The sequence below is a fragment of the Maniola jurtina genome, chromosome 5 (genome assembly GCF_905333055.1).
Source record: "Maniola jurtina chromosome 5, ilManJurt1.1, whole genome shotgun sequence".
In the NCBI taxonomy this organism is placed as follows: Eukaryota; Metazoa; Arthropoda; class Insecta; order Lepidoptera; family Nymphalidae; genus Maniola; species Maniola jurtina.
Genome location: NC_060033.1, coordinates 15410907 through 15429588, shown reverse-complemented (window position 1 = coordinate 15429588; position 18682 = coordinate 15410907). Strand labels below are relative to the sequence as shown.

The 18682-nt window shown below is 40.0% G+C and overlaps 1 protein-coding gene and 1 long non-coding RNA gene across 2 annotated transcripts; one reads left to right on the top strand and one right to left on the bottom strand.

The window, feature by feature from the left end:
• Nucleotides 1-7979: 7979 nt before the first annotated feature.
• LOC123865518 lies at nucleotides 7980-14805 on the bottom strand. Its single transcript, XR_006795984.1, has 3 exons — nucleotides 14382-14805; nucleotides 9199-9200; nucleotides 7980-7990 (listed from the first exon to the last, which is right to left on the bottom strand). It is a non-coding gene; the product is annotated as an uncharacterized LOC123865518 (long non-coding RNA).
• Nucleotides 8216-18092, top strand: LOC123865512 (tubulin beta-1 chain). The gene is made up of 2 exons (XM_045906578.1): nucleotides 8216-8381; nucleotides 16313-18092. The coding sequence occupies exons 1-2, from the start codon at nucleotides 8325-8327 to the stop codon at nucleotides 17597-17599; spliced, it is 1344 nt and encodes a 447-aa protein (XP_045762534.1). The 5' UTR covers nucleotides 8216-8324; the 3' UTR covers nucleotides 17600-18092.
• Nucleotides 18093-18682: the final 590 nt, after the last annotated feature.

Sequence of the window (18682 nt, the reverse complement as noted above, 5' to 3'; positions counted from 1 at the left end):
TGACATCATACTTCTATATTTAGAAGTGCACACACACGGCCATTTTGAGAGACCTCTACAGATCCCGTTATTAAAGTCCATTGGCTGTAAATCATGAGCGAGTGCTGCGACGAGACGGTTCAAGGTAAAGTGGCGGTGATAACAAAATGATGTCAGTTCGTCAAAACAAGGCTTATGTCATACCGTGTGTATACAGGTTAACAAAATAACACCTTAAAATATGTAGACCGTATGAACACGTCATTGGTTATTCACATGATGGTGCAAATCATTCAAAATCTCTTACAAAGCTGACAACTACTCCTCCTCAGAAATCAAAATGGAAATGAAATGTAGACAACGATTGGATTAGGATAAATGCTGTCAGAAATCCTGGATATACTTACCTAGGTAGTTAGGTAAGGTACCTAGCTACCTAAACCTATCCAAAACCGGCGTTCTAGTACGATGCCGTGTAGAAACTAAAGGGGTTTAATAAAGATTGCCATATCCCTTCCACGTTCCATGACTGCATCATCAATTACACCAGGTAAGATTGCAGTCAAGGGCTTACTTCTATCGGTAAAAAAAACCCAGCGTGAAACGGGTTTGCACACAGCGCAAAATGTAGAACACTCTATTTAGAAAATAATGGCTTTAAGCTATGACTAACTATGTAAAAAATCTACACAATCGATTAATCGAAGGACTAAAATTAATTTAATAAGAATTGCAGTCTTAGAAACCTAACCTAACACTTCTTAAAAGTAAGTACCTCAGTAGATAGAATAACTCATCCTCAATAGCCCAAGCTTCAATCGTCAACGGCAGGAGCGGACAGAATTCTGAAAGGTCGGCGGTTCAATTCAAACCCCACCCGTTGCACTATTGTCGCACCTACTCCTAGCACAAGCTTTACGCTTAGTTGGACGGGAAAGGGGAATATTAAGCCATGATTACTGTGGCCATTATTTTTTTTTAATTCTAGTTCTAGATAAACTGTGTCAAAGACATCTGTGCAATCGACAGGAAGAACCTCAAATAAAACTAACCTTTTTACTTGACTGACCTTCCTTCCCACGTAGTAATAACATTATGCTTAGAAGATTAATCATAAAACCACTTTATTTATGACACATGAAGTGAATCAGTATTATTGTTTTTTAATGCCCAGAAACTGCAAGTTTGCTTGCGCTTGACCACAATCACATCACACAGTGGCATTGCAGTGGTCTTTAATAACTGGGATGGGAGGTCCCGGGTTTACTTCCCAGCAGGGAATATTTGATAGGCCTTCCCTAATGAGCACCACCACACCCGGTCCTCAGCCTTCCTCATCCAGCTACTTCTTTAGCTTTATATCGTCTGTCCATCGTGCTGGAGGGCGTCCCACGCTACGCTTGCTTATACGCGGTCTCCGCTCATGGACTTTCCGGCTCCGACGGCCATCGCCTCTACGACAGGCATGGCCTGCCCACTGCCACTTCAGTTTTACCTATTTTTCACTTTATCTATTTACTTTTACCTAATTCAGATGTAAGCAGAAATATTTGTAGGGATATTTCCGTCGGCTATCGACATTTGAATTCTGATCGACAACGACTTTTCTGGTACAGGCTTGGTCGTAAGTGTGTCCACAAAAACCTGCACTGATAAGGTAAGGCCGCCATTTTAGTCTTTACTCTTACATGGTGTTGATCGATTTGTGAAAGTTTTCTGAGTCACTACTGTTTACGAAACATACGTACCTACCTACCATTGAAATACATAGGTTAGGTAAGTAACAATATTTTATTGTTATGTACATGCAATATTCATCTCAGAACACCGATAAATGGATGCTTTACATTACTCCTTTGAGCTTTTTTGAGAGCAATTTTTTTTTATCTTTGCCTAGCTGCGGCGAAGCCTACCTGTAAAATACATACACGTCGTTTGACCTGTATGTATTTAACAGGTAGAATTGCCAGATGTCCCGTATTTTACGGGTCATCCCGTATTTCAGGGTATGATACTACAGAAACCCGTAATTGCGAAAATAAAATACAGGATAAATAAAGCTTCCGTATTTTTTACAAATTCAGCCGAAGCTGGCTGGCGAAACCCAACCCTGGCTATTTTTCCAATAGAAAGAATATTTTCCTTGTGCGTGGCCGTGGACCGTGGCGCGTAGCCGAAATCGACTCAATATTGATAGGTACTGTGAAGTGTGAAGGTGGAATTACAAGTTAAACATTTTTGTCCCAAAATGAGGAGCTTTTAAAAGCTGTTTCTTCAAACAATAAGTTTAAAATATCTATGTCACACTGTAAATAACTCTGTCTCACCTAAAAAATCTAAAACCCGTATTTTTGATGCTGGTAACCCGTAAATCAAGAAGTGGCAGTTGACAAAATACAGGGTAGGCTTGCGTTTGTCGACAATCATTTAAGAAAAGTTACCACTCCAGTGGTTTAGTATTATTCTATGGAAATCTAAAGTTGGAGCGCGCTTGCCTCAATACTTATTTACCTAATTAGGTACCTACTAGTAATTTTTTTTGTAATTTATGACTTTGATGGACCACTGCATTTGACAGCTGGTTCCACAGGTTAGTAGTACTTCGAATACAGGGAATCGTTTAGTTAGAAGAGACCAAGTAAAATTGTTTAAAGAAAGCCAGCGATGTACGACAATCATCGCGAGGCGACCGCCCGACGCACCAAGATGGCCGGCGCCTTGCTGACGCGGATTTCTCTCTTCGAGGTTCCGACTTCGAACAGATGGTCGTCACTGTACAGTTATTATTTACCTATAGTATAGTTGTACAAGGAACCAAAAGCTTAATAATTCGCTAAACCAAACAAATCTGTATGGTGCAACATGCAGCATGCGACATGCACCGATCGCCCTCCCACTGATAAACATGCAGGAAAAGCCAGCCATACGCACCACCACCACGCAGCACCACACAAATCCCAACACCACTCGACGCACGTTTCGCCCCGACACCGGAGCATCCTCAGGAGATGTAGACCTTACAATGCCTATTTATTACAAAGTGACGATCGTGACAAATACGTGTATGCATGTTGCACCATACAGATTTGTTTGGTTTGGCGGATTATAGCAAATTAAGCTTTTGGTTCCTTGTATATCATGGACTTCCGCAAAATAACGCCTGACCTATACTATAATAATATAGTATAGTAGTTTATAGTAGTATAGTATGAGGCGGGGGACGCCGCGCACCAGGGCTATCCCGCACCGAGTAAGCGCGGGGGCTGTGCGGGTGTCCGCACCCCGATTGCCATCTCGACTTGTCGCGTACTATAGCCTTATTCGTAATCGTAAATGACAACAATAATAATCACCATCATCATTATCACCCGATTGACCTCAACAGTTGGACATGGGTAAGTAACCCATAGAGACTTCTACACGCCATGGTCTTGCGCCGCCGCCATCCAGCGGTTCCCTGCTACTCGTTTGATGCCGTCTGTCCATCTGATGGAGGGTCTTTCAACTCTGTTCTTTCCAGTGCGAGGTCACCATGGGAACCCAGCATAATATTATTTTAGTGACAATAATTATGGTACCTATGCATAAGTTTACTTATGATCAACATATCGTCGGCCCACTACTCTCCTCTCAGAATGAGAAGGATTTACTTTAGGCCATAATCCTCGCTAGCCAAGTGCGGATTGGCAGACCTCACACACCTTTGAGAACATACGGGGAACTCTCAGGCATATGCAGGATTCCTCACGATGTTTTCCTTCACCGTTAAAACAAATTTCCTTTGCAGTTCTCAGAAATTCAAGATGAGGTGCCTTATTTAGCATAGTTTGAGTAGGCGCATAAAAAGCTTAAAAGTTAAACAAAAAGATTACAAAGCTCTTATCTAAGCGTTCGTCCGGTTAACGACCGCTTATCAGTAGCTATTAATAGGTAGTGCACAACAGACTCCAGGTAGGTAACTTCTTTTTTTTTTGTGAGGACAGTGGTTACGTCGGACTCCTACCGACTAAAAACCTCACGAAGTTCCATATCCCACCGCTGGGGCGGAGGCATTAGGGTACAGACCTACTGTTAGCACGTGGCTGGCACCCTTTGGGTACCACACCTTAATAACCAGGTACTATAACCAGGTAGGTAACCAGGTAACCTCCCCGTGTGACTGAGAGTTGAGGGTAACAGCAGCGCTTGGGCCGGTGTACCCTGGTTACATGGTTAACAATTTCTCTTGGGATATTGTTAGCCATGGTTGATTGACCTGGCAGGGAGGGGGTGTTGTCTGCGCGTCCCTCTGAGTGTCCCGAGCAGAGGGCGCAGTAGACGCACCCATGGGGCATAGCCCTAGGAGCAGAGGATGTGGCTGTTAGGTGGTTGGTGACGAGTGTTTCATCACCCATCTCTCTGCAACATAATCCTCATTGCTGGGCCATAGCCTCTTCCCAGTGGCGTAGCGTGCCTTGTCGGGGCCCCGTATAAAAATTTTTTTGGAGGCCCTTATATGGAGGTAAAGATTTTTCACAAAAGAAAAAAAATATTGTGAGAAGTAATATTTATTTATCACATAATTTACCCATTTTACAAATAAAAATCGAATTTTAAATATTCACTCCCTTGCCTTTTTATCGGCAAACTGATTTATTAAATCATTTATGGCTGATGATGATTTTAGTTTTTCTAAAGTTTCTGCCTCTATGGACAATAGTGAGATGTCTGACAGCCGTTCTTGTCCCATTGAAGTTCTTAAGTAATTTTTTATTAGTTTTAATTTTGAAAAACTTCTTTCTGCCGTTGCGGTTGTAACTGGAAGGGTCAAGAATAAAAAGCATGCTGTGATTACCTCGGGAAAACTGGATGCAAGACTATTGAATTTTACTACCAATAATTCAATGAGTTCTTTAATGGAATAAATTTTTTTAATTTCAGAATTTAAGCATGTTTTTAGAGCCTTTAATTGGTCACAAAGATTAAGTGAGATGTCTTTACTGTATTTAGCAGACAGTTTTCCGGAAGCGTTTAATATCTCTTCGCTTGAAGAAGATAGGAGTTTCTCCGGTTGTAATATTTCGAATATACTACTCAGGTTGCAAAGGCTCTGAAATCTTTCTTTAGTTTGAGAAATTAATATATCTAAACAGCAATAGCATACATTGACTTTGAAATAGGATTCCGGGTCGGAAATTCTCTCATCTTGTGATAACTCATCAAAAAAACGCTTCGTTATTTTTCGCCTACTGTTTTTAAAAACAGTGCACTGCACTCCGTGGTTTAACATCCAATGCAAAGTACAACAACGTACACGTACATCGCGATATCGATGAAGGATTCCCGGGGATTCCCCGCTGAGTTGAAGATGAAGTAAGTAAAACGGGGAAGTCCCGCAGCCCGCCATAACGATGTAGTGTTGCCAACTTTTGAACGCACGCTTAAGGCGGGAAAAAAAGGAATTGCTTTATAGAATTTTGTCATTTGTAAAATAAAATAAATTAGAAAGTTTTTATTCTTTTTCCTTACACACTTTGGGGGCCCCCGTGGCCCGGGGGCCCCGTATAATTGATACGGCAAATACGGCGGTAGCTACGCCCCTGCCTCTTCCATCAATAGGTACCTATCGTACATGTAATGTGGGTAGGTACCTAAAAAGTCCTGATTTACTGACTCAACGGCCAACCCAAACCTGTAGACCAAGAAAACGGGCGGGGCTACACGATATTTTGTACTTAGGTTCACTTTATAATGTAGACAAGAATTAAAATTTATTTTTCAAAATTCTTATGCGTATTCGAGAAATGTGTAAATTCTTATAAAGAGGATTTATATTTTCGCCGAGTGAAACAGTTGCTAGTTATTATCGATTAGGCATGCAAAATACTGATAATTTTTCGTGATAAAAAATCTATTGAATTTGTGAATTGTTCTAAGGGAACCTTTAAATCCACGAAACATTATCTACTATTTACCTCGAATACGCTTTTTATTTAAAAGTTTTTAAATGGCATCATAAAACCCAAGCTTTTAATACCAATCTTACCCATCTCTACTTTATAAAAGTACATACTTAAATGGAACCAATTTTATGAATTGATTACCTACTTATGTACAATTATTGATTTTTGATAAAAATAATATTATAGTTAGTCATGTCCTATATAAAATATTGGCCCCGATATGATATATTCAGGATTCGAATCGGACCCCACCCCTCAGCCCCTAAAGGGCCAAGTCTGCCGTCTGCGCCTGCCGGCCGGCGATCAATACCAACCTTACAACGTGAAACATCTGCACAAACCTGTCAATATATAACGAAAATTACTCATTACTAACATATTTTATCATACCCATCATAAATTAATAACTTGTTTCTAAGCATAACTCAATTTGACATATTTTATTGTCGGATAATAAATATAAAAGATATTAAACGTTATCGAATATATTATTTTTACAAAGTTGGTACTCTGATAATGGTTATGGCGTTGCTAGCCAATCAGGAAGCAGCGAGTTCTGAGTAGTGATTGGGCGATATCGATGTCGATAAGTTATTTATAACAGGTATTTTTATGTTTAGCGATGATAGCCAGTGGTTAAGATGACGGTCTCCTAGTCAGGGAGTCTGGGGTTCGATTCCAGGCACGCACCACTAAACTTATCTCAAGTTATACCGAAAGTTCTCCATAATATTCTCAAACGTGTGTGAAGTGTGCGAATCCGCAATAGGTCAGCGTGGTAGACTATGACCTTATTCCCTTCTTATTCTGGAAGGAGACCCTTACTCAGTAGTGGGTTGGCGATGGGTTAATCATGATGATAATGGTGTTGATTTCAATGTTTTACACTTAAGTTAAAATTCATATTACGCAATCATCCGGATATTCGCTATAGATAGCACACTAATAATATTATAAGTGTGAAAGTATGTCAGTATGTCTGTTTGTCACATTTGAGGCCACATCCCTAAACCCAAACGACTTATCACAAGAAGCCCCTTTGTCCAAGTTAATTAAATTATATATGGACGTAAATTATAATTTTTTCATGATAACTACGACAAGTACCTATGTGGTAACTACTAACTGTTAAAAAAAATCTGATAAGTACTATAAACAGTATTTTTGAAGCGAAGCTTCTTATCGAAACTACTTTCAAGCGCCCATATTTCAATGCTGCTCTTTAAACGAGAAAAAAATATTTAGCCTTGAACACTACCTATCATAAAAAACTGGCCAAGTGCGAGTCAGACTCCCGCACCGAGGGTTCCGTACTCGGGTATTTTTTTTAACATTTTGCACGATGTCTAAAAAACTATTATGCTTAAAAATAAATAGAAATCTGTTTTAGAATGTACAGGTAAAGCCTTTTTATACGATACCGCACTTGGTATAGTTATCTTACTTTGAAAATTGAAACACATTTTAGTTTTTTTTTGTGATGTAAATTCACAGTTTAAGATTTACCCCTTTACTTGTGCTATAAGACCTACCTACCTGCCAAATTTCATGGTTCTAGGTCAACGGGAAGTACCCTATAGGTTTTCTTGACAGGCACGACGGACGGATAGACAGACAGATAGACAGACAACAAAGTGATTCTACAAGGGGTTCCGGTTTTCCTTTTGAGGTACGGAACCCTAAAAATTCCAGCTTTTGACGTTGATAATACTTAAACCTCAAAATAGAAAGTTCAACCAAAATGTTTTCTTTTAAAAATAAATCGAATCAAAGAAACAATCTTTCATAATATATTATTAGTTCTCATGCTCATATTAAATCATTAATTAGCTGCTTCTTTTGCAGTTTAAAACCATCTACTTTGACTCACATATTGCACTAAATTTTAATAAAATCGGTTCTACAAAACAATATTTGGTAATAAAAGAAGAAGTGAGCAGCAAAAATATTTCATACTAGCTTTTGCCCACGACATTATCCGTGGTACATATTATGTAATTAACAGCCTATGTTACTTCTAGATAAAGTAGCTTTCTAATGTTGAAAGAATTTTTAAAATCAGTTCAAAACTTTCTGAGTTTATCGATTACGGACAATCAAGCATGTCTTTCCTCTTCATAGTATTTACTAGCACAGGATATTTGGCATCAATTATGTTTTTAGTAGGATGTAAGCTGTTCCACATTATTGAATTAAAAGGCAGTATTTCAAAACTTGAGATGTCGCAATGCGCCAAAAGATATCGATAAACGCCGTGCCTCACTATTCGAAAACCCGCTTTCGTGGAGAGCTCGCCGGAACGAACGGCGCTATTATTCTTCAAGCAGCCACGAAAGTACGTGGTGCGTGCGGAGCAGAAAAATATATTAGTGTTAAGTAATTTATTAAGTTCACATTCACAAAATGAGGGAAATCGTACATATTCAAGCCGGTCAGTGCGGAAACCAGATCGGCGCTAAGGTAAATACCATGTTTTTCATACTTTACGTAGGTTTTTGTGCTATCGTCTGGGAATGCGCGGCCGGCATTTTGTGACGCCACCAAGTCCCGGAGAAAAACTCGGCTACACAAAGAAAACAGTTGTTTATAAAGTACCTAATACGTGAATCAAAGCCTGCAAAGTACTTGTCATTACATTTTTTTGTACGAGTGGGTGTGGCCGTTCGATTTTCGAATTTTGCGCATGCTCCGATTTCGCATATAAAAGTTTTCATTTTCCTAAGGTTAGAAACATTCAGCGATATTTTAAACCTGTTTATTATACAAAAATGAGTAGATATTTTATTTTTTAGTTGTCTATTTCTTTGATTCGAAAGTTTTGAATTGGGTACTGAGATAGTGACTTTCACGTTGATTTTCTAGTTCAAATTTTCATTCCACGTGCTATGTCGCCATTTGCCGGTCGCAAATTCGCAGTTCTTTGTTCGAAATTTGAAATTTCTCTTCGTCGTGAACGCTTCAACTCAGTTTTGATTCGAAATTCATATACAGCGATTGTTAAGTCATGTATGAATCATTTTATTATCTATTGTTTCATTTATGATAACGTTATTGAATTACAGGCACTGAGTACTAATATTTAGCTATATTTGGTACCTAGTACGTATCATGTAGATATTTTTTTTTTTACTTGGAACTACTTTGCCGCCACAAAAAAACCGTTAGGGCACGCATAGTTGAGCCCCCAAGGTTATTTACCTACGCGTCCCACTGATAAAGGGCGACCAATCAGAATGCGTTATTTGTAACGTTCGAATTACGAACTAGGAACAATAACAGCTGCCGTATGGCGGTTTTTTCCTCCAGGAAATTAGCCATGTGTTAAAAAATTCCTTTTTGCCAGTAGGTGAACATTTAAAAACCATTTTTTTTTTGCCTATACGTAGGCCTTAGGGATTGTCACGTAATGCCCACAAGAAAAAACTAGTTTTAGGAGTAGGGCTAGTTACCTTTCTAGTTATCAAAAAATGAATTGAGGATCTAGGTATCGTGAGGAAACCTGCATGACTGGGAGTTCTTCTACAGTGTTCTCAAAGAGGTGTGAAGTCTGTGAATCTGCACTTGGCCACCGTGGTGCCTATCTATAGCCAAACCCTTTTCATTTTGAGACTCATCAGCTGTAGCTGATGATGATGTAGGTCATAGACATTAGCACATAGAAAGCAAAGTAGGTATGACCTAACTTCCTTTCTGAGTGTTTTCTATTCAAAACCAGGAATTTCTCCTATGAAATGAAGTAAAATCAAATTATCTACCTACCTGGTAGTTAAGCTAATTAATTATTTAACTCATCATCACACTAACCCATCGCCGGCTCACTACTGAGCAATGGGTCTCCTTAGAATAAAAGTTTTAGTATAAGTATATTATGTATAATAGATAGAACTCTCAAGCATGCAAGTCTCTTCAAGATGTTTTCCTTCACCGTTGAAGCAAGTTATAACTTTCTACCCACCTACCTGCTACCTATATTCAAACCCCACTTAACTCCGAAATGTCCAGAATAGAAACCTAACCCCCTTAATAGGAGACCATTTTAACCACTAGGCTATCACTGCATTCATTATTTATCTACATTAGCAGCAAAATAGCCTCAATAGCTCAACCGGTAAAGGAGTGGACTGAAAACCGAAAGGTCGACGGTTCAAACCCCGCCCGTTGCACTATAATTGTCGTACCTACTCCTAGCACAAGCCTGACGCTTAGTTGGAGAAGAAAGGGGAATATTAGTCATTTAACATGGCTAATATTCTTTGTAAAAAAAAAAAAATACCTACCAAAAATGTACTGACACATACCAATCACTGTGATCTAAATTCTAGCAATTTTCCTTATAGTCAGTAAATTCTTCAGTTGTATCTGTTGTATTATAATATTATGTAGTGTGTTCCTAATTTCGTATCCTACCTGTACATTCTAAAACAGTTTATTTATTTATTTTATGCATAGTAGTTTTTGATTTATCATGCAAAATGTTGGAAAAAATACCCTAGTACGGAACCCTACGGGCGCGCGAGTCTGATTCGCATTTGGCTGGTTTTTCGAACTATGTGCCAACTTCCTTTCTCCATCTATACTAATAATATAAAGAGATAAAGTTAGTAAGTTTGTTTGTAGGAAGTAATCTCTGGAACTACTGAACCGATTTTGTAAATTCTTTCACCAGTAGTAAGCTACATTATTCATACCTACGCTATATTATATTTTTCAAGAAAATTAGAGATCCGTACGAAAATTGTGATAACTAATAAGCTACCCGTGAGAAGCCGGGGCGGGTCGCTAATTACACTATAATTGCCTTATTTAGTGAGCCTGTATTTTATTTTTCAAAAAAATTAGAGATCCCTACAAAAGTTGTAATAAGCTTCGTGCGAAACCGGGGCGGGTGACTAGTTACACTATAATTGCCATATTTAGTGATTTCTTCGCAAGTTATTATCTGTGCCAAAAGAAACGTACAAAAAAAAGCGAATCGATAATGATAATCGCACAGGAAGGAACGGCGCATGCCCGCAGTTCGTTGACCGCGCTTCCGCGTGGCTGAAATAACCGCTGAAACTAAACCAAACTGTAACTGTGACGAAACAGCGCGCTCCTACGGCTTTATTGACTGACAGACCGACATGAAACAACCATAAATATAAACGACCGAATATAAAAGCACATTCCCTGTCTCTTGGAACGAAATGCCTAGCTAACAGGAATTTTATGACCCATTTTTAGCGTTCCGTACATCAAAAGGAAAAACGGAACCCTTATAGGATCACTTTGTTGTCTGTCTGTCCGTCGTGTCTGTCAAGAAACCTATAGGGTACTTCCCGTTGACCTAGAATTATGAAATTTGGTATATAGGTAGGTCTTATAGCACAAGTACAGGAATAAATCTGAAAACCGCGAATTTGTGGTTATGTTTCAATTTTCAAAATAACTATACCAAGTGGGGTATCATATGAAAGGGCTTTACCTGTACATCCTAAAACAGATTTTTATTTATTTTTATGTATAATAGTTTTTGATTTATCGTGCAAAATGTTGGAAAAATACCCGAGTACGGAACCCTCAGTGCGCGAGTCTGACTCGCACTTGGCCGGTGTCTACTACTAACGGATGCATAAAAGAAGACAGCCTATTCTTAGATCCAAATAGGTATGATGACTTGTCCATACCACTTCAAAAGGCAAGTCTATAAAGCTAGATTGATTGATGACTAAGCCAATCAGTATTGTGTCTTCATTGCAAATAATAATCGGATTAGTTCTCTAGCTTCTCAGTAAATCGACACTGAGTTTTTTAAGCTGGCTAGAGAGGCTTTAGACGGGTACTTAACATGATCTAAATAAAATGTAAAAGGAAAAATGCAACTGACTGACTGACTGATCCATCTATAAGTGCATAGCTCAAAAACTACCTGACCGTTCGGCCTGTGGCATGCAGATAGCTATTATTATGTAGACATCAGCAAAGAATTTTTTTTTAAATTCAACGCCTAAAGGGGTAAAATAGACCGCGGACGTAAGCTGGGACCCTATTGTGCTATTACTAGGCCTCCGCTGTCCGTCCGTCTGTCTGTCAGCGGGCTGTATCTCGTGAACCGTAATAGGAATGTGTATTTCTATTGCCGCTATAAACAACTAATAACATAATTATAACTCGAAATTTAAAAAATCCTCGACACAAAAACATCTAGGTATAAGAAAACTAGAAAAGAGCTGATAACTTTCAAACGGCTGAACCGATTTTCTTCGATTATAGCTAAGAACACAATCGATCAAGCCACCTTTCAAACAAAAAAAAAACTAAATTAAAATCCATGTCATGCCAAAGACAGATACACACATCAAACTTATAACACTTCTCTTTTTGGGGCGTGGGTTAAAAATGGCCGCCATGAAAATTAGTGTTGTTTCTTGTACGATGGTACGGAACCCTTCGTGGGCAAATCCGACTCGCACTTGACCGATTTTTTTTCGGTTTACGTATAATTCGACCACCCATACCCATCCAGTGAGTGGATTCCGCAAACTTGACTAATGTTTATTGCCTCGTCATGTAGGTCACCTATAGCGAATAGCGAGAAAGATGTGGATCGAAGGCCTGATATCATCAGCTGATTCCGGAGTTGGAAGCGCGCCAACACTGGAGCACTCTTGATCCATATACCTATCTATTCCACTGCAGTGTGCCTAGTGGGAGATTTTTAACCTATTAACTTAACTATTAGAGTTAACTGCGTTTTGTATGGAATTGAAACAGCGCCATCTTCTTGTCACTAGATGGCGCTGTTTCAATTCCATACAAAACGCAGTTAACTTTTACGCGATCGAATAGGTAAAAAATCTCCCACTAGGCACACTGTACTTACGTATTATGATCTACTTTTCAGCGTACCTACTTACTGCATTTTTAACCCCCGACCCAAAAAGAGGGGTGTTATAAGTTTGACGTGTGTATCTGTGTATCTGCCTGTGGCATCGTAGCTCCTAAACTGATGAACGGATTTTGATTTAGTTTTTTTTATTTGAAAGGTGGCTTGATCGAGAGTATTTTTAGCTATAATCCAAGAAAATCGGTTCAGCCGTTTGTAAGTTATCAGCTCTTTTCTTGGGGTGTTATAAATTTTTAATTTACACTTGTATAACTAGCACTAGCCGATGTATGCGACTTTTTTCACGTGGATATAGGATTTCTTCTTTATCCTAGGTTTTTTTCACAGACGTAGCTGTCCGTTGTACGTAGGAATTTAGGTTTAAAGTATCCAATTAAAATTTCTTCACGGTCTTGAGCCGCTGGATTTAGGCGGCTTAAGACCGCGGCGTGTGGATCCCTACACGAGACTTAATGCCCATCATTGAACGTTTGTCGATTGATAATGAATAAAACCCAAAATCTAAGTGTTAGCTTCTTATCTATGCAAAACAGATTTCTAAGCCACATTGTCTACGGTTTATGTAAAGTTTGTCCAAAGACAAGACTAATCCTAGCTTACGTAGGCGCAGGCGGTAACTTAAGTAGAGATAGCTATATAATCAGATTTCGCGAGACAGTGTAGGAGTTTGTCTGGCTCAATGTAGGTACTTTTAATACTGTAAATAGAATTTATTAATCAGTTTAACTGTTTTTAACCCCCGACTCAAAAAGAGGGGTGTTATTCTGTGTACGTCTGTGGCACCATAGCTCCTAAACGAATGAACCGATTTTGATTTAGTATTTTTTTATAACTATTTACTATCAATCAACAGATTAACGGCCGTATTCACAATCATTACTATGTCTCACAGTGCACTTGAACGCATAGTGTAGGTTCCACCAATCAGATCATTGCAAATTGACGTGATACAGTCATCTGATTGGTGGAGCCTACACTGCGTTCGAGCGCACTGTGAGACTTCATAGTAACGTTCGTGAATACACACCCGGTAAGTCTTCACCACCCGCACTTTTGCTATTTCAACCTGTCGCGTACCTATTATAACTATTATTTGCATGATTGGATATTTAAATCGATTCCAAGATCGGCAGCCATCAAACTCCATGACGGTTCCGTTAGATGTATGTATGTTTATTGATTTTATGCGCTTTTTTGAAGGCGTCGCATGCTCTGATGATATGCGGCCGTCTACCAACAGGGCGCTAGATCAACACTTCGAGATGAAAACGTGGATTCCTTATGGATCTACGTTCACCAAACTATAGTTACATTTATCACAAAATCAGCGTGAATTTGATTAACAGGTCTTCATGTCGATAATGCACTGAAGTTTTATAATATTAAAATCGATTGCTTTTGTATCGAATAAACAAACAGACTGACAATGTAGCGAGTTAATAAAAAACTACCCAAGTTTTTAATAACTTTAAAGGAGTAATTCCTTCAATATTATCTAGATTTCAACGTACTCGTAAAATAAGTCTTATCCGAGAGTAAATTTTAAGTGGAAGGTTTTCAATACAAATATGTACTGTCATTACGCTCAATTTATTCCTCGGTTAGAAGTCACTCGACGTTGGTGAAATCGGCACTTAATCGATTTTAGTTTTAAAGTCGGAATTATTTACAAAAACGCTAAACTGGTTCATAATCGAATCAATTGCCAATTTTACAATAATGACTCGCCAAAAGATCGTGCGATACCTATTTGATTTACAGTTAAAACCCGACGTAAAATTAATAGATTTCGAATTGACTTTTATAAGCAACAATTTTGAGTGATGACTTCAACTCTAGATTGTAGAACAATCTTATCGGAATTATCGTAATCGGCTTGTAATCGGCCTTTCTTTTTCAATTATTTTTACAACCGCAATAATGTTTAATCTTTCATCATCTTTAGGGTTCTGTATCGAAAAAGGGAACCATGACAGGGACACTGTGTTCTCTATCTGTCTGTCTATCTGTTAAGACATTAAGCTAATCAAAACCTATAGGGTACTTACTTCCCGTTGACCTAGAATCATGAAATTTGGCAGGTAGGTAGGTCTTATAGCACAAGTAAAGGAAAACATCCGAAAACCGTGAATTTGTGGTTACATTGCAAAGAAAATTAAAATGTGTTCGAAGTAATTAGTTTACTAAATCACATCAAAGATGGCGCTATCAGTTATTACTTCCACTGTTGCATATAAAAGACTGATATATTTTATACCCTGCGATGGTACGGAACCCTTCGTGTGTAAGTCCGCCTCGCACTTGACCGGATTTTTACATTTACTGATTGTATCTAAAATCCCACCATGATAGTTTGAACAAGACCTTTTCACAGAATGACTATTGACTATACAAAATGCCACATGGGACTTATTTTTTACATACAATAACGCCCACATTTCTAATCTCCAAGATTTGAACAAGATAAGAAGCTAATGGAAAACCAAGAACTCGTTTCACGCTCGAAGCTTATAAGGTCTGCGAGCCATAAAGTCTGCTTTAAACCGTACCACCATAATTTTCACGTTACTTAAATGGTAACTTATTTTTATTGCTCCTGGATCGATAACGTTTGAGAAAGTGGAGCTCATGAATATTGTAGCGGACATGCGATGAGGGTTTGTTTCAGTAATCCTGTCGTCCAGGCAACCGGTGACTCATTTTATCGCTCAGCCCTACTCACGTACTTATGAGTCATTCGCTGATTCAATAACATACTCCTAACATCCAATAACAAGACTTAGATATCATCCCTGGATGTATAAATACCCATATCATCATTATATTTAGTAGACTAGCTGACACACCCCGATTTCGCTCGAATGGGATTTTTGAAAATTAGTGAAGGTAGAATTTCCAAAAATCCCTTAAACATGTTTTTTCATTTTTGCCCCAAAAACCAAATATTATTTTCGTAGATATAACTAGACTACAGCCCGGCTAGCATGGGCAGTAGATAAAAATAATTATATCCCCGATTATATTCATTGATTTGTATGACATCAGTGGATATAATCGGGGGATATAATTTTTGCCATGCAACTGCCCATGCTAGCCGGGCAGGGACTTACATACAAACTTTCATCCTCTAATCAACCCCTTTGCGGGTGGGATTTATAAAAATCATGAAAAATATATTTCTTCAATCAATTTAAAAGCCTAAGTACCAATTAAATATGTCAGCTTGATAAATGTCAGACTTTCACTATACAAACCCATGGATCGAATTTTCAAAAATCCTTTTTAGTCTACGTCTAGCTCAGGTTAGACTTGAAAGGATTTTTGGAGAAGAAGGCTAAGGCCTTAATTATAATCTAGTTAGCCTACTTCATAAAAGGAGCGGATTGTCAAAATTTCAAGTTTTTAACTTCAGCGGTTTAGGTTGTGTGTTGATCAGTCAGTCAGAACAAATCTCTTTATAGATTTCGTTGAAGCTTTATTACAGCGGGCTTTCTTTTGTTTCTAGTTCTGGGAGATCATCTCTGACGAGCACGGCATCGACCCCACCGGCGCCTACCATGGCGACTCCGACCTGCAGCTGGAACGCATCAACGTGTACTACAACGAGGCTTCCGGCGGCAAGTACGTGCCCCGCGCCATCCTCGTCGACCTGGAGCCCGGCACCATGGACTCCGTCCGCTCGGGGCCTTTCGGGCAGATCTTCCGCCCCGACAACTTCGTCTTCGGGCAGTCGGGCGCCGGCAACAACTGGGCCAAGGGACACTACACAGAGGGCGCCGAGCTCGTCGACTCGGTCTTAGACGTAGTACGCAAAGAGGCAGAATCGTGCGATTGTCTACAAGGTTTCCAGCTCACACACTCCCTCGGCGGCGGCACCGGCTCCGGCATGGGCACACTGTTAATTTCCAAAATTAGAGAAGAATACCCCGACAGAATCATGAACACATACTCCGTAGTCCCGTCGCCCAAAGTGTCAGACACAGTCGTAGAGCCTTACAACGCCACGCTCTCGGTCCACCAGCTGGTAGAAAACACGGACGAAACGTACTGCATCGACAACGAGGCTCTCTACGACATCTGCTTCCGCACGCTGAAACTGTCCACCCCCACGTATGGCGACCTCAACCACCTGGTGTCGCTCACCATGTCGGGCGTCACCACCTGCCTGCGCTTCCCCGGCCAGCTGAACGCGGACCTCCGCAAGCTGGCCGTCAACATGGTGCCGTTCCCGCGGCTCCACTTCTTCATGCCCGGCTTCGCGCCGCTCACGTCCCGCGGCAGCCAGCAGTACCGCGCGCTCACCGTGCCCGAGCTCACCCAGCAGATGTTCGACGCCAAGAACATGATGGCGGCGTGCGACCCGCGCCACGGCCGCTACCTCACCGTGGCCGCCATCTTCCGCGGCCGCATGTCCATGAAGGAGGTGGACGAGCAGATGCTCAACATCCAGAACAAGAACTCGTCCTACTTCGTGGAATGGATCCCCAACAACGTGAAGACCGCCGTGTGCGACATCCCGCCCCGCGGCCTCAAGATGGCGGCCACCTTCATCGGCAACTCCACCGCCATCCAGGAGCTGTTCAAGCGCATCTCGGAGCAGTTCACCGCCATGTTCAGGCGCAAGGCTTTCTTGCATTGGTACACCGGCGAGGGCATGGACGAGATGGAGTTCACCGAGGCCGAGAGCAACATGAACGACCTGGTCTCCGAGTACCAGCAGTACCAGGAGGCGACCGCCGACGAGGACGCCGAGTTCGACGAGGAGCAGGAGCAGGAGATCGAGGAGAACTAACGCGCCCCTCCCCGCTCCCCACCCCCCAGTCACCGACCTTTCCTCATTCTTCTCGGAACTTACGAATATTTTGCTTCTGTAGTTTTATACAAGTTTTTGACAGTTTGGATGTGGTTCTGAACTAAATGGAGGACGTTCTGAAGTTGCGTTACGGTATTTACATTCCCAGTGTTTCGGGCGGAAGGGCGCTCTGGACGTTTATCGCGATATAAGCAGTTGGCCTCACGACGCGACCTTCTCCACCACCGCCGCCGCCGCCGCGCGGCGCGGTCAACTCACTGATGACACAAAAGAACATCTTTTGTTTGATAAGGCTGAACAAGATTTTTTTAATACCTAAGTTAATTTTTAAATCTTTTGTAACCAGTGTGATTGAGTTTATGTAAGCTTTTTGAAATTGAAAGCTAATAATTATGTCGTACAATTTTTCGAAATCGATCAGTTTTATTTATGAATATTTCCAGCTGGTGAATAATAAACTACAATTATTTTATTTCTTTGTTTTATTCCTTCAAGAACCTTAACTAAAATAAAGTAGCGACGAATTAAACATCACTTCCTTTGACGCTGAAGGAAAACATTGTGAGGAAACTGGCATGCCTGAGAATTTTTCATAATACTTAAAGGTGTCTTAAATCTGTCATTCTGTCTGCTGGGTCATGATGGACAATTTTCGAAGTCTAAGTTTTATTTATGATAGGTGTATTTTAGCTGGTGAATAATAAACTGCAATGATTATTTCTTTGTTTTATTCCTTCAAGAATCTTGACTAAAGTATAATAATAATTATTAATTAGGTACATATTTAAATAGACAACGGTAATAACTTATGCTAAATACACATTTGCATGCGCCGGAGTTTGCTATGCCGGTATTTCCTCTAACGGTTAATTCTAATTATTTGCTATCCAGTGTAGGTATTAATTACATTGTACCTACTAATACCTACTTATATAAATAGAAATAATAATTTACAAGCTGCTCCTATTTAACACCTTAAAATTAACCTAGTTTTCCGTTTCAAAAGTAGGGTACCTAAGTTATATAGGTACTTAATTACTATTGGATATGGTAAGTACGTCT